Here is a 14,525-nt window from a genome sequence, read left to right as displayed (position 1 = left end):
AATGGACTATAGCTATTTTTTAATTATTTGTTTAAGAACTAAGTTTTGAATTTGAAAGTTGTACAGTGCATTGAGAAACATCCAATTTTAGATGTTTCCTACATGATACGCTTTGCAAGCTTCTTTTTAATAGCCCCCCCATCCCGAAATAAGCTCCCAAAATATTAAAAAACAAACAAAGAAAGCAAGTCACAATGCACTTGCGCATGGCGTTTGCAGCGCTCTTAGACATGCTTTGAAGGAAAGAAGTCCACCTTGTTGCTGGCGCATTGTCCAAGACAGGGCTCCGTGTTTGGGTATTCTCTGAAGATAAGCCAATCCTTCAGAGCACGCCTGAAAGCGCTGTAAGTGCGATGCGCGGAAAGCCCGAGCAGGCCCGTTGTCACATGGTCTTTTCTTAGTATTTCACGGGCTTTCCTTATAGGCTAATAAAAAAATAGCACGCAAAGCGTATCATGTGGGAAACACATTAATTGGCCGTTTCTCAGTGCGCTCTACAACTTCCCACTTCACATCTCGGCTTTTAAGTAAATAATGAAAAAATAACTAATTAGTGCTAATAAACTAAATAACTAGATGAACTCAAAAAAATTTTACACTTTACCACAACACTGTCTAAAAACATACAGCTGGTGTCACTCTCGCAAAACGCTCCATTCTTTTGTAAAGTTTGGTGCAAGTTATTTTGGACACCATGCATATGAACTATTTCAATGATGAAAATATCTAAAGCTGCTTTCCAGGATCGTGAAGTGACACTTTCGTGCTGCAGAATGCGTCCCATGTTCCTCGCACGTGTCCCTGTCCTGGGAACCAGCTGTCAATAGTTTCTTAAAGGGGCAGCGCTCTGTCCGTGTCCTTTTTTACCCTGTCCGTCGTTTTTTGCGCTGTTTTAACCTTTTAACTATACAACACACATTTTGAGTTTATCTGCCCACACAATACCGGCTACAAAAAGACAAAAAAAGCAGCGTTTACTTTTTAATTTGCAGCCAAAACAAGTGGACATGTGGTCTGTTGCTCATTATATACGCCGCCCAGGTTCATCATAGACACGTGCCGGCGATGGCAAAGCACAGGGAAGGTGCCGCAACATTTTCAGGGCTCAGCTATTGCCATCACCGCAACATTTGGGAAAGAGTCACCATCCAAACTTTCAGGCAGGTGTCGAGCCCAAGTGAAGTGCTGAAGCGGCACTTTTGTCCAATCTATGGGCCGCATTTGACCACATCCCCAAAAGGTAACGTCCACGATCACATCGATGCTGCAATCCCTGTGACTGTGTCATCAAGGTTTGTGAAGGAAAAGCAGAAAAAAGTAATGGGCGTTTACCCTAGAAATTACGCCACAACAAGGAAGCTACTCTAGCACTGGAACTGCTGCAAAAAATATTTGGGTCTAGTGTCAGTAAGCTCAGGCAAAATAAAAGCCAATCCAGCATCCTTGCATTGCTTCTCTAACATTGGACAAGCTCTCCAAGGGCCAGTAGGTTCCTTGCCAGATTCGACGGGACCCGCTGTGGACCCTAAGGAAAGATTCCCCGAGGGAAAGCCCTCCCATAGCATGACGAAATAGTTTCCAGACCAGACATACAAGGACAGTCGCCACGCCGTAACAATTTGCTTACAAGGAATTTTCCCAAGCTGTAACACAAGCTCAGGAGAGATGGTTTAGACAAAGCAAAACTGCAGGTTACCTTTAAGGCTGGTTTAGATATCCGAATTTTGCATACTGCATTACGACAAAACGCCACTACACATTATGATGGCAAATGAGGGCTGCAGACCATGTGTCAGAGTGTAACGTAACACGGCAGAGCCAATGCAGATGTCTAAACCAGACTTTATTGTGCACAAAAATTACTTCCTAAAAATTTGAACATTTCTTTTTGGCACACGATATGCACCCTTTAGAAAAAAGCAATACGAGCACATTTATTACATTACGGGTGAAGTAGAAAACCTATAACTGCAACCAAAAATGTTGGAATGCCCAATAAGAATCACCCCCCCAAGCAAAGTTGCGATTCTTGAAACCAGAGCTTTGAAGATAGGACACATCCATCGACTGAATAACAAAATACACCGATAGGATGCGTTGCATGCCCACAACTCGTATAGGCATGTTTTCGTGGCACAAACAGTTCCAGGGATGTGTATACACACAATCATTTGTACGATTTTCAGAAATAATTGCACCTCACTGTAAAAATTTTTTCTTTGTATAATGATATACATAAATCAATCTTTTCAGTAGTTTCTGCAGGATGCTACATGATTCGCGGGCCATCCCACATAAAATGTTTCAATTTGCTGCTGTGTAGAATCAATCGAGGTGCAAGGTGCACAAATTCATCCGCGTCCGCTCAGCAAACCACAGTCTATACACAGCATCCGCTTTCACACCCGAGAAGTGATTCCGTGACAATCTCAGCGGCATGCCATATGCCAGCACAACGTCCAGTCAAAAGTTGTAAAACGCAGAATAAAATGTGTAAAAGTAGCGAGAGTGTCGAGGCTAATAAAAGAAGTAAAACATGTAAAAAATATATGTTGTATAGATGACAAACCGGCGACACAGGAACAAAACAAGAGCTTGAAGCATAAAAATAATCGAGGAGGCAGTCAACGGCCCCATGCAGAGGAACCATCTTAAAATATAAGTTGGACTAGGAGAGTTGCCAGGTATGATGTAAATCTAAAATTGGAATCGAGTAAAAATTCTAGGAAAGAGGGAATCCCACAAATCCCATGCATCACTTCGACGGCCAGCACTCCACTCGACCTCTCCAGCAAGCAAAATGAATCGCAGCGAAAAAATACATTGCGGGGGCCAAAACGGCGATGGCACGGAGCACTTCCTTCAGAAGTGCGGCGACGCAATCCATCACGTTGACAGCAGGCACGGAGTGTCACCACATGGGCGGGACTTGCACCACGGACCGGCAGTATGCGTCCATGTACTCCAGTACGGGCTCCCTCAGCCGGCAGCAGATCTCGGCGAGGGCCACGCAGTCCGCCTCTGCATTGTGCGCCGACCGCACCGGACGCCCAAACAGGCGCTTATAAACGCTTCCCAGAGTGAAGCTTTGCTTGGCCCCGTTCCGAGCCCCGTTCTGGGCCGGCGCCTGCCCGGCAACAGACTTCTTGGCCGAGAAGAGCGACTTCCGCGCCGACTTGTCGGGCGGCGAATCACGGACCGGAGCGTGCCTCTTCTGCGGAGCCGCGTTAGTCGGAACGGTCCGCGACTTGGTCGGGGTGACCTCGGTCGGGGACAGGCGGAGCGCGTCGTCGTCCAGCATGTCGCACTCGTCGAAGTCCTTCCAGAAGTCGGGCGTGAGCTCCTGGAGCGCGGCCAGTTCCAGCTGCTCCGGGAGGTCCGGGTCGCGGAGGAGCTCCTTGATAACGGGCATCGCGTCGCAGCAGAGGAACGGGCCGAAGTTGACGCCGCACCGCTGGAGCTCGGCGTGCAGCAGCGGAAAGTCAAAGCCGTTCCCGTTGTAGGCGAGCAGGCAGACCGGCTGCGGCAGGACCTGCAGGAAGCGCTCCACCAGCGGCGCCACCATTTCGAATGTTGGGCACCCCTCCAGCTGCTCGTTGTCCAGACCTGAAACGGACCGAAATTAAAAAAAGTGTAGATCGAGTGCAAATCGAACTACATTCTTTCTTCGTATTATTCTTTATGAAGTGCAACATAGGTGACAATATGCGCATAATGTGCGTGTGGATGCACTTCTTTGACTTTATTTTGTGATCTACGAAGCTGTTTCTCTCTGATCTCGCATCTCGGCACAGGTGTGGCGGAATTCTTCGCCATAAATGACATTTTTGTGCAAGATGTAGCAGATTAATGAAGTTAATGCAAGGGTGCAGGCAAGCTGCTTAGGAGCTGACATTTTTAACCCTGAAGAATGGGGAACAGGACAGGACAACACAAATCTCCAAACACAGCTGAGGTTCATTTCACGAAACACATCCTTAAACAGGCAACCAAGACAAAGAATGCAAACAGACCAAAAGAAGACACGGATGACAACATTGACGTTAACTGAATTTAACCAGTGTGGACATCTTGTTTTGGGGGTTATTGTGCACCCTCATTGGATATGTATATCCTGGTTGGATACGCGTGACGTCAACATCGTCCGATGTGTCTTCTTTTGATCTGTTCGGGTTCATTGTCGTGGTTGTCTATTTGAGGTGCTCCTACTACTAGTTGGAGGACCTCTTTCCTTTTGTTGCTTTAGTGATAGTTCAGTTGTTCACCTTGACTCTGTTCTGAGTTGTTCTTGTCTGTAGCAAGGTGCATTCCACCATCTCCTTGTTTCCAAGTCTTGGTTTAGGGATTTATGTGTACCCTCATTGGACGCCTCTATCCTGGTTAGGTTTCCATGACATCAACGTCGTCATCTGCGTCTTCTTTTGATCTTGTCAGGTTCTGTCTTGGTTGCCTATTTAAAGTTGTGTTTCGTGAAATAAACCTCAGCTGTGTTTGCAGGCACACGCGGCCAGTAGCATATGTCTTTTGCAATATGCGAAATAGCTTGCTCTCCAGAGTTATCTAGGTCTCTAATGCTTGTCACACACAAAAGAGAACGAGCTGAACTGCGGCATGACTATAAACCAAATCAATAACAATAAACATGTAGTCACGTGAAAAGTGAAGGCACTGCAGATATACAGAACACAGGCTTTGTTTCACCAAAAGTATGAGTGAAGCAGATCTTATAAGTGTGAGCATGCTGCCCTAAACTACTCTTTCAGCGAACAAGCACAAATGATCGGTAGAACTATTCAAAGCACGCACTCACTTTTATAGCTTTTTGTACGCTCAAGCCTAAAGGGATCTAGACACGAAAATGCTATCGCATTAAAAGACAATTGTTATGACTGCTCCAATTCCCATTCTCTTAAATTAGGTGCATCTAAGTTGTTTTTTCTTTCGTGTGAACTTGCTACTTTCTTAGTTAAATCATATTTTACCAGGAGTCTGACGACCATACTCTGTTTCATCGTAAGTAAGAGCGCAATAAAAGGTGTGAAAAGAAAAAACCATGAACACACAGACACACACAGACTTAAACCGCAATGTCACAATGCATCCACTGCACTTGGTCTATCTTGGATGAGCACAGAAAGAGAATGAACTGCATGACCTCGTGCTCTTGCCACCGCTGCATTCGCTTCATCAGCCCATAGCGTTGGCTGTACTCTGAACTGGAAGTAAATATTCAGATCTTAAGGTCTTAGGAGCCAAACCAACGAAGGTCATAAGGCACGCCCCAACGAAAAAACCGCGGGTTCATTTTGACCGACCGGAGATCTTATGACGTGCAACGAAATCTCGGTTACACGGCGCCATCCCAGTAAGCAGCGGCCTCCGCTAAACTGCGGGCACCTCGGCCATTACTCGGACCCGCCAAATGAGGATCCGTAGGACAGCGCTTTGGCTCAGAGCGAGTCTTCGAGGCCACCAAGATGTTTTTGTTGTTTGTGTTTTAATATTACTGAAAGTTAAGAGCGGCCGCATTGGCTGTGAAACAAAATATACCCACAAAATATAGTCGCACTACTCCGACAAGTGTGATAGTGAAAATGACTCCTGAACTTGATAAAAAATTAAATTGTCTCGGCCAGAGTGTCGAACCGAAATTTTTATCGGTTCAGTTCCGGTTCGGGTTCACGAATTTCGGTTCAGCTCCGGTTCAGTTCCGGGGACCGAAAAATAACGATTCGAACCGCTAAACTGAGAATATATTTTCCGCGTTCCTTTGGCTATAGGCACTTTTCAGGAGTGAAACAAGTAACTATATACCTTCTTTTTTTTCATTTGTTGAATCCACATTTATTTCCAGGTACCAAAAATAAATTGTGTTGTTTCATTTGGATGAAGCACTAAATGAAACGCTAGATTAACATATATGACTGCACATCTATTTCTTTTTACCTCAGTCGCATATTTTTCACCTGAATCTAAAGGTTATCAGTCTGGTGTGTCGCCTAAAATGAACGTGATTAGTAGACCATTGCGTCGCAATATTAAAGTCGAGTCCTACTGTGCTCTTGTACTTAAAAAAATTAATTACAGTGCATACAATCATAAAATGGGCACATTCTCGCCATATCTATCCTGAAGTCTAGATTATAAAATATGTTTCACAATATATATGATGACGATACAACTAAGCTAAAAGCAATAATATTTTCAAAATGTCAGGAAAGTTTTAGGATAAAACCTTTCAGTCTACCTTTTATAGAACACTGAGCGGCAAGCACAACGCTTGCTTTCCTGACTAATATTGTTTTCATTCAGCACCATGACGCAGGTGAATAATTATGCAGAAAAGAGTGACCTTCATATTCAGTACAGATCTGGCCTAAAATAGAGCGCATTGAAGTGCACATTTTCGACATAGCTTGGCGTTTGATGTTTTTCTTGACAAGATGCCGGTCAATTCACTTTGTAAATAAGCATCACCCTTGCTAATTGGTGATTTGTTGTTAAATAGAACAAAGTAGTATTTCATAGTCTACTCGACATTAAAGCTGCTTAATTGGTCACTTTCTGACGGTCTGCGTGCGCAATCGTCATAGTTCCGCCACGCGCCACTGTGTGCTTTGTTTTCATCCAGCCCACAGACACATAAAATCGTTGTTCATCAAATAAAAGAAGCAACAGACTTCTATATGTTTGAGAAGTTGAATACTTGTCAGGAACACATGTTATTTAAATCAGCTTCAAACTGAAAAAAAAAAAAAGAATTGCTAAGTTTCTTTCAAATAACTTATGCAAGTGCCTCTCCAGGATAAAAATGCCGGAAAAGATTTCCAGAGACGCTCATGCCCTAATATTAAACTAAATATTAGCAAAAGCGAAATTCAATGCGTCAAACTGCACAAGTTCCTCGGCGTTACCTTAGACCCAAGATTAAAAGGAAAAAAGCAAGCTGGGAGGATAGCCGAAGCATCAACTAAATTCGTAAATGCCATTCGGCGCATTGGCGGACTAAGATGGAGAAATGCTCCAAGATCCATGCTTGGGCTACACACTTCACTGGTTGTGAGCTGCATGATATATGCCCTACCTTTCACGCATCTCTGACACACAAAAAACTCGCTTAGAACGCATCCACCGCCGAGGACTACGAACCGCCTTAGGCGTTCCGAGAGCAGCACCTAATGAGTGCGTTTACCTGAGAATGACACAATTGGCACTTAATCAACTTGTACGTCTTCATCAAACCAGAAGTGGAGTGCCGTTGCTCAAGAAACTAGAAGCAAGACGTTCCAATTTAACCCTACATTTACAAGAGCTATGCAACGTTGAACCATCACTCCAGAAATCTCGTCCCCTAACTTGCGCTGAAGAACCGCCATGGTGCGAACCACCAGTAATGTGCGATCTACATCTCCCGGGAGTGTATAGGAAGGGAAATCTACCAGGAATTGTACTGCGGCAAATTGCTGAGAAGGTCCTTTCCTCAAAATACCCAGGAGCTCTACAGGTATATACCGATGGCTCCGTTCACTTTGGAACGTGCAGCGCTACCACGGCCTTTGTTATACCAAAGGAGAACACGACATGGAGTGGCCGCTTTCAAGCGGTGGTCAGCTCCAACACGGCAGAGCTTAAGGCCATTGAGAAGGCACTTAACTACATCACCTCACATACCCCACAAGCTGTAGTGCTAGTCACCGATTCAAGATCGGGCCTTCAACGCCTAGGTAACCCTGACTCCATGGACGAAACGACGGCCACCATTCAACTTACGTTAAAGCACTTACACAATTCTGGATTCAACATTGCATTTCAATGGGTACCTTCACATGTGGGACTGTTTGGTAATTCCGAAGCCGATAAACTCGCAGGAGCGGCACATGGACTGCTGCGCACTATTCCCAGTCCAACAGATTTCAATGCGACGCCAAAGTCCATCAAAAGTTACATAACTGAACTTTCTCCGACCACAGACTCCAAACATCAGCCATGCGTCACAAAGGGTCTTAAAAGAAAGAAGTGCACTCTCCTCATAAGAATATGCAGCAGAAGTGCATTTACAAATGCGTTTCTTTTTAAAATATCTGGAATAAAGAGCTCCAGGTGTCCGAACTGCAACGATGAATAAAACATTTGCCACATCCTCTTCAACTGCGAAGAATATAGCAATCCACGTCACCGGTTCGTCACCAAGCTCGCCAGAATTGGACTTCGTGATCCAGACGACGAGGACATCATCTATCCAAGTGGTTCAGCCCGTCGCCGCCAAATCATACAACACCTGCTACTGAACTTCCTCGACGAATCTGGTGTCGCAAACCGCCTGTGAAATAACTCGACATTAACTCTTAGCGCGTTCACGTCTTTATTTTATTTTTCTCTATTTTCCTTCCCCTTTCTTTATCCCCCTTTCTTTCCTTTCTCTCTACTTCTTTTCATGGGGAACCAGTTCAGCATTCCCGCTAGAACAACCTCCCCTGCTTTTCTCACGCCACCTCTCTCTCTCTCTCTCCCTTTATCTATATTGTCAAGTCTTCAGGTAGTAAATAAATATTTGTTATTGTCATCAATCAATTTGACCGTATGAAGTTCACATAACCGCTTGAGACCGACACGGGATGACGATACTCGAAAATAGCCATCCATTGAGTCTGCGGAACGCGCTTATTTGTTCGCTCTTTGGCAGTGTGAAACACCGGGTCGCGGGGTATGCCAAAAAGAACTGTGTGCTTACGTTATAGATTTGAAGGCAAATATACAAAATGGGCAGAAATAGAGATAATAAATGATATTTTTCTAAATAATGCCATTCAAGACGCCAATTACTGCAAAAAGAAATATATAGGAATGCATGTTTTAAACATAAACACGTTTGACGGAACTTCGTCTGGTAGGGTCAAAAAGTTGAGAAATACATACTTTCACAAACCAAGTCCTAAACATTTAGCGGGACGACGTTTCAATTAGTCGAGCTCAATAGGTCGAAAGCCGCTTAACCCTCGGCGTGTGTCAACGGACTAGGGCACTTGAAGAAGAAGTGGGTGAATCAAACGACACACCGCAGATAGAAAAGGAGCTGCTGCTCTCCACGTGCAAATAGTCGTGCACTTGTTTTGGGGCCTAATTTTACAACTCCGTGCTTTATCAGTCATGCACGCTCTAACATTTTATTAGGCTGCAGAACATCATCACAAGACTGCTATATATACTGCACAACTTTACAATTTAGACATCCCCTTTAGCTATATTTTGTTTCAGCTTAAAGGGGCACTCCAAAGGAACGAGGAAAACCAAATGCTGCTTGGAATGGCGTGCCTATCAGTGTCAAACACAAACGTTCAGTGCCGACATTGGTCTAGAACGTCGGATAATGATGACATAGAGTTCTATAGGTAGGACTGGCTGAATAGGCGCAAGGACCCCTTCTGATCCTTTCAAGCACGTGACTCTCACTCAAATATTTGCTTGTAACACCCGTAAATTGGTGGGGCGCTTACATCCTCATAACTGGATGTTAATTTCCAACACCTAGGAAGATTGCGTATGGTTGTTGCACGCTCTTGTCGTGTCGGTTCTCTACTGGTTCAGACCAAGAACGTCATCAACAAAAGAAAATTTGCTCAAAATTCTGAATCCTTTAACCTATTATGTTCAAAATACGCTAGATTTACTTATTTTATGTTTAATCTGTTGCTAGGGTCCCAGTCACTAATTCGAGCAAAAGCAATGCAAATTAAAAAAAAATGGCCAGAAATGCTTTGCATGGCCTCTTCAAGTACACATGCAGCCTATGCTACAAGCGCGAGCCTTTGGTCCCGAGCACTCGCACTGCAGGAACGCGCGTGCTCGGACACTTGAAGCCCAGAGTTCGCTTTTTTAGCTTCTGGAATACTTACACTTAAAGTGGAACGGAGTATTGTGTTGAGAACATCAGATTTCAACAGAAAACCGGACTGTTTAACGTGGTTCGCATTTTGCTGAGAAAATCAAATTCCAAGGTGCAAAACGTTATGTATGGAGGCCAACGCTACATCACAGCAAACTCGTCATTTAATAAGGCAGAAAAGATAGAATATGCTCGAAGTGCAGCATGCTCCAGAGTCCCCACTCGTGCTGCTCTCTGGTCCGCGTGGCAGGCTTGCGTATCGTCGTCCTGGCTGCTCACGCGGTAATACCCGCGATACTACACAAAATGCACGCTGCAAAAGGTTTGCACTCAGCGCAACCCATGCATCCAGAAATTTTTTTTGCATGGCGCAGCGTATAGTGAGGGACGGCGCGAGCGTCTGGCACCCCGAAAACGCGCTTTCTGGCAGGATTGATTTCGCAAACGAAATAGTTTTCCAGGATCACGCGGTCTGCTCTGCGCCGAAGATGCGGAGAGGAACCTTCACAACACATTAGGTTTTTAACCCCCCCCCCTTTTTTTTTTTTTCATTTGGCGGTGCTCCTCTACAGAATACTGTTTAGTTTTAAAAGATTCCCTCCTTTGTTTGGGGCTGCCAATTCGACAATTATATTTCTGTCATTTGTTTTCAGTAATTCTCCATTTCTTTTATTTCGCACCCAAAAACTGTGAACTTTAAACAAAATTAAGAGATTTTGAGCGACTGCCGACGTTCGGCTGTCCTTCAAACACCACTAGAATCTTTTTTTACTTTTTTTTTTCAGGTATCCTTGCCGTACGCACTTGTAGTTCTATTTATGGTCAGATTAATAAGTCATATTTAGTCCTTTCACTCCTTTTATTCTCAAGACAACTTTCTGAGACTGTTCACCCACAACGAAAACATGTCTGAGTGCCTCAATGACGTGTACATGTAAAATGATTCATGAAACAATTTTTGCACTTTCAGTAAATGCCGCTATGAGGTTATCTCCGACGTTGATAGCTTGCAGAAACACCCATTAGTTTCCTTCTCTGCTCAATGGCAGGCGCAGAAAAAATAAAGGAAAGAACAGCTTTCCCTTTCTCAACTCTCAGTTGGAACAAGCGGCGATGTGATCTGAAGCTAATTGTATACCGCCAGTGTTCATCATAGTCATGCGCTGGGATTGGCAAAGAATAAAGCATGGGTTGAGCTTTATTCAATATTAGAGTCCGGCTATTCTCATCTTTGATTGAACACGAGTCAACACGAATGTTTGGCGATGCTGATTGTCAAAAACCCGAGCACTCGGCTCGGGCTCATGACAACCGAGTACTTCACAGTGTCGCATTACTCGTAGTGAGAAGTCATGATGGCATGTGACGTCACGGTGTCAACAACGCTAATACATCTAGATTTCTTTGCAACTCAAGAAGGTGGCGAGGGAAAAGATTGCCGGGGAGGAAAAAGCACACGAAACTTTGGAGAAGAGAGGGGGAAATTGACGTTCTTGATTTAAGTCGACTTGACGCGGTGAGTCATGCGACCACGCGACGGGACCACGTGGTGTGACATTATTTGACAGCATGTCTTGAAACCATGACGTCACGTGACCACGTGGCATACGACTAACCGTAGTGCCAATACAAAAGCGCCACGAAAACCCACAATTTCTTATACATTGCAATTCGGTATATGACAATTTGATCACTACGTAGAAATGCCAGTTGCCAATTTTTACTTCTCAAACACTCACTTTGTAATAAAAAAAAAAATTACCGTGAAGCACTTTGAACCGGTTACCGTTATATTTTTTCCGTTTCAGTTCCAATTCAGTTCCAAGATGGCGGCGAAGATATCGGTTCGGTTCAGTTCCGGTTCGGCTAAAAATAACGGTTCTGTTTTGGTTTTCGGTTCGATTCGGTTCCGGTTCGACACTCTGGTTTCGGCATATGTGGTGGAATTGCAACTGGTGGAATCCCTTTCATGGTGGCCATTTTATTTGAATTGTGCCAGGCATGCATATTGATGTACAGTGGAACGCACGCAAAAGCAGCGGTGGTGCACCTACAGCCTCGCGCTTGTTCTGGCATCTTCGCTCGCTCACTGCAATTATCCAGGCATCTGACACCCAAACATCTGGCACCGTTTGTCTCTCACGTGGTGTTCCAAGTGGCACGCGATAGCAAATGCGCATCAGGCTATTCTTAAACACATGTCACCATCTGTATTTGATATTAAGAAACTGCAACTTGCCATAAGTGAATGGGAAAAGTTTGAGGTTGAATAAAACCAAACCAAAAAACAAATTTAATGTTTGTGTTTATACAGAGATGCAGCGACAGCAGCTTACGCTGTAGGCGAGAAATTCAGCCAGTGCAGTACCACTGCCAGGGGGTTTTAACGTGCATCACACAGCAGTGATAAACAACTGCACACCAGTACAATGCTTATCCAGATCGAAACTGGCAGGGGTGGGAATTGAATTCAGGATCTCTGGGTTCTGCAACTCGAGCTTTCGCTTTACGTGCTCCGAGCTGGTGTGCGCTAAACCACTCAATCACCGATCTTCCTTGAGGCTGAATACTAAACTCCATTTGTAATCTATCGATATGCAAGTTCTGAAAGATTGAATGTCGACAGATGCTTTGTAACTTAATGACGCGTAACTTTCATTAGTTGACGTGATTCAGTTTTTATGGCACAATAAAATTACACCATTTTAAACTTTATTTTTTATTTTAATATACACACTCTTACCTTTCATTGCTAACTTTTTATTCTAACATATGCCACAGAACGTTCACATAGATTATTGTGTATGTTGGAACGTTTTAACATGATAAAAAAAAGTTCAATATCTGATATGTTGATGAACCCCTTGCCTACTAATTTTTTTCTTCCAGAAACGTACCGCAAAACTTTATTTTAAACAGGAAATTCGCCTCAAACTAAGACAAAAGCACTTCCTTGATTTCCAGGTGTGGTATCTTGCTCTAAATCAGGACTTCTGATTTGCTACTCTTCAGTAGTTCTTCCCAGTGGGATAGCGCTGAAAACATTGAGGAAGGTGGAGAGCCACCTTGATGGGGGTGATGAAAACGATTTGCATTGTTTTCATCACTCCCATATCACTGTCCATCGAACCATTACCTGACTCCGAGTAATCGGAAAGGCTACAAGATTTGTCGTCAGATATGCCTGAGCATTCATCACTTTCAAGAAGATGTCTTTGGCAGCTGAAGCGGACCTTCGCACTGAAGCCACGTTGATTTCGTGCAACTGCTTACGTAGCGTGCACATTTTTTTTTTTTGTGCTCATTATAGAGCGCTTTTTTTCTGTAAAAGAGTAACACAAACGAGCAAACAACCCTAGGTATCTAGAGAAATGGGGTGGTGCTGCTATCTGCCGGAGTGTGCGCTAAACAAGCACCGAAGCCGAAACACGAGTCACACTCTTGGTCGGGCTTTATGGTCCGTAAAGGGTGGAACGAGTGACGTTGGTTATTACTAGGGAAGGGGTTAGAAGTTAAATAACAAATTAACAACTAAGGATAAACGTAATATTGTGATATTAAAGTATAGCTAAATAGCGGATCTTTAATTTGACATCAACTTTACGACTCTAAAAAACCTAAAAAGGAAGTTATAAACCATCAAAAAGAAGCAAAATGGCACGATAGGTGGAGTTTCACCTTAAATTCCCTCGCTGCTGCGTCCACCCGTGCCGTTCGCTAAGTTCAAACATACAAAAATGCTATGTCTTTTTGGGGCCCTCTGTAAAGTGGTAGTCACAAGCTCGAGTGAGTTGACTGAGGTCCTATCGTGTCCACCGAGATATCAGGAAATGGGCAGCACGACAGTCGGCGCTAAATTGCTCCGCAAAGCTTGACAGTTGACGCGTGGCTGTGGCATTTCTTAGATGGCACCGATAAGGAAGATCTGCCTGGTAGCGCACAAAGTTCGGCAGGCATTTTCGGAATGTCTCAACGTTTCAGGGATGTCACCTGGACGTTTAAAGGATGCTTGGCGACACCACACTGAGTGTCACGGGGACTAAATAAATGGAACGAAATGAATTGAATTGAAAGAACATCAAGCGCTTCTCACCTGTGATCCTGGAGGCATCCTCCATGATGGCGTGCCGAGGCCTGACGCAGAAAGTCAGCTTGTGGATGTAGCGCAGGCCCTCCCTGAAGTTGGTTCTCTCAACAGCCACCAGGGCAATCTCTGTGATGTTCACCTTGTACTTGGGCATAAAAGAAGGCAGCCCCGTGGACTCCAGGTCAATAAACACCAATGTCTGCACCTTCCGCTGGCCTGCAACAAAAGCACAGATGCAGTGGCTATATCCCCAGGTGCGTCTGGCTGGTCATGTTTGTACCGGCACCATGTGATAACAGTGAGCCTCCACTTTCAACACTGCAACATCAAACTCGTTAATAACTGGCGATAACTGACAGTGACACAACCGTGTGGGCGTTCTTTGTACAATTTATATGGTTTGACAAGCAATTGAGAATGAGAAATAAAAGCACCATTAAATTTGCTCGCAGCGCGACCGACTGGAGCACTGCGATTGCTCAATCGTGACATCGCGTCCGGGTATTCCTTTTTCCGATTTGCTTCGCTATGGTTCTATGATTCGACAGTTGCAGG

General features: G+C 44.3%; 1 protein-coding gene across 1 annotated transcript; it reads right to left on the bottom strand.

Annotated features, from left to right (window-relative positions):
* Positions 1 to 968: 968 nt before the first annotated feature.
* On the bottom strand, positions 969 to 14,255 carry LOC8050765 (three-prime repair exonuclease 1). Its single transcript, XM_042292643.1, has 2 exons — positions 13,977 to 14,255; positions 969 to 3,606 (listed from the first exon to the last, which is right to left on the bottom strand). Exons 1-2 carry the CDS (start codon positions 14,122 to 14,124, stop codon positions 2,912 to 2,914), a joined length of 843 nt encoding a protein of 280 aa, XP_042148577.1. The 5' UTR covers positions 14,125 to 14,255; the 3' UTR covers positions 969 to 2,911.
* Between the last annotated feature and the right edge of the window lie 270 nt (positions 14,256 to 14,525).

This window comes from Ixodes scapularis, unplaced genomic scaffold (assembly GCF_016920785.2).
Source record: "Ixodes scapularis isolate PalLabHiFi unplaced genomic scaffold, ASM1692078v2 PGA_scaffold3__209_contigs__length_174095766, whole genome shotgun sequence".
Lineage (NCBI taxonomy): Eukaryota > Metazoa > Arthropoda > Arachnida > Ixodida > Ixodidae > Ixodes > Ixodes scapularis.
Note: the sequence above shows the minus strand (reverse complement) of the source record. Positions and strands in the feature narration are given on the sequence as shown.

Bases quoted from the DNA above. Each gene is read 5' to 3' on its own strand.
- LOC8050765 (XM_042292643.1), bottom strand. From the start codon at position 14,124: ATGCCCAAGTACAAGGTGAACATCACAGAGATTGCCCTGGTGGCTGTT. The intron at 3,607-13,976 runs GTGAGAAGCGCT...GGTCCGTTTCAG, and splicing joins GGATGCCTCCAGGATCACAG to GTCTGGACAACGAGCAGCTG.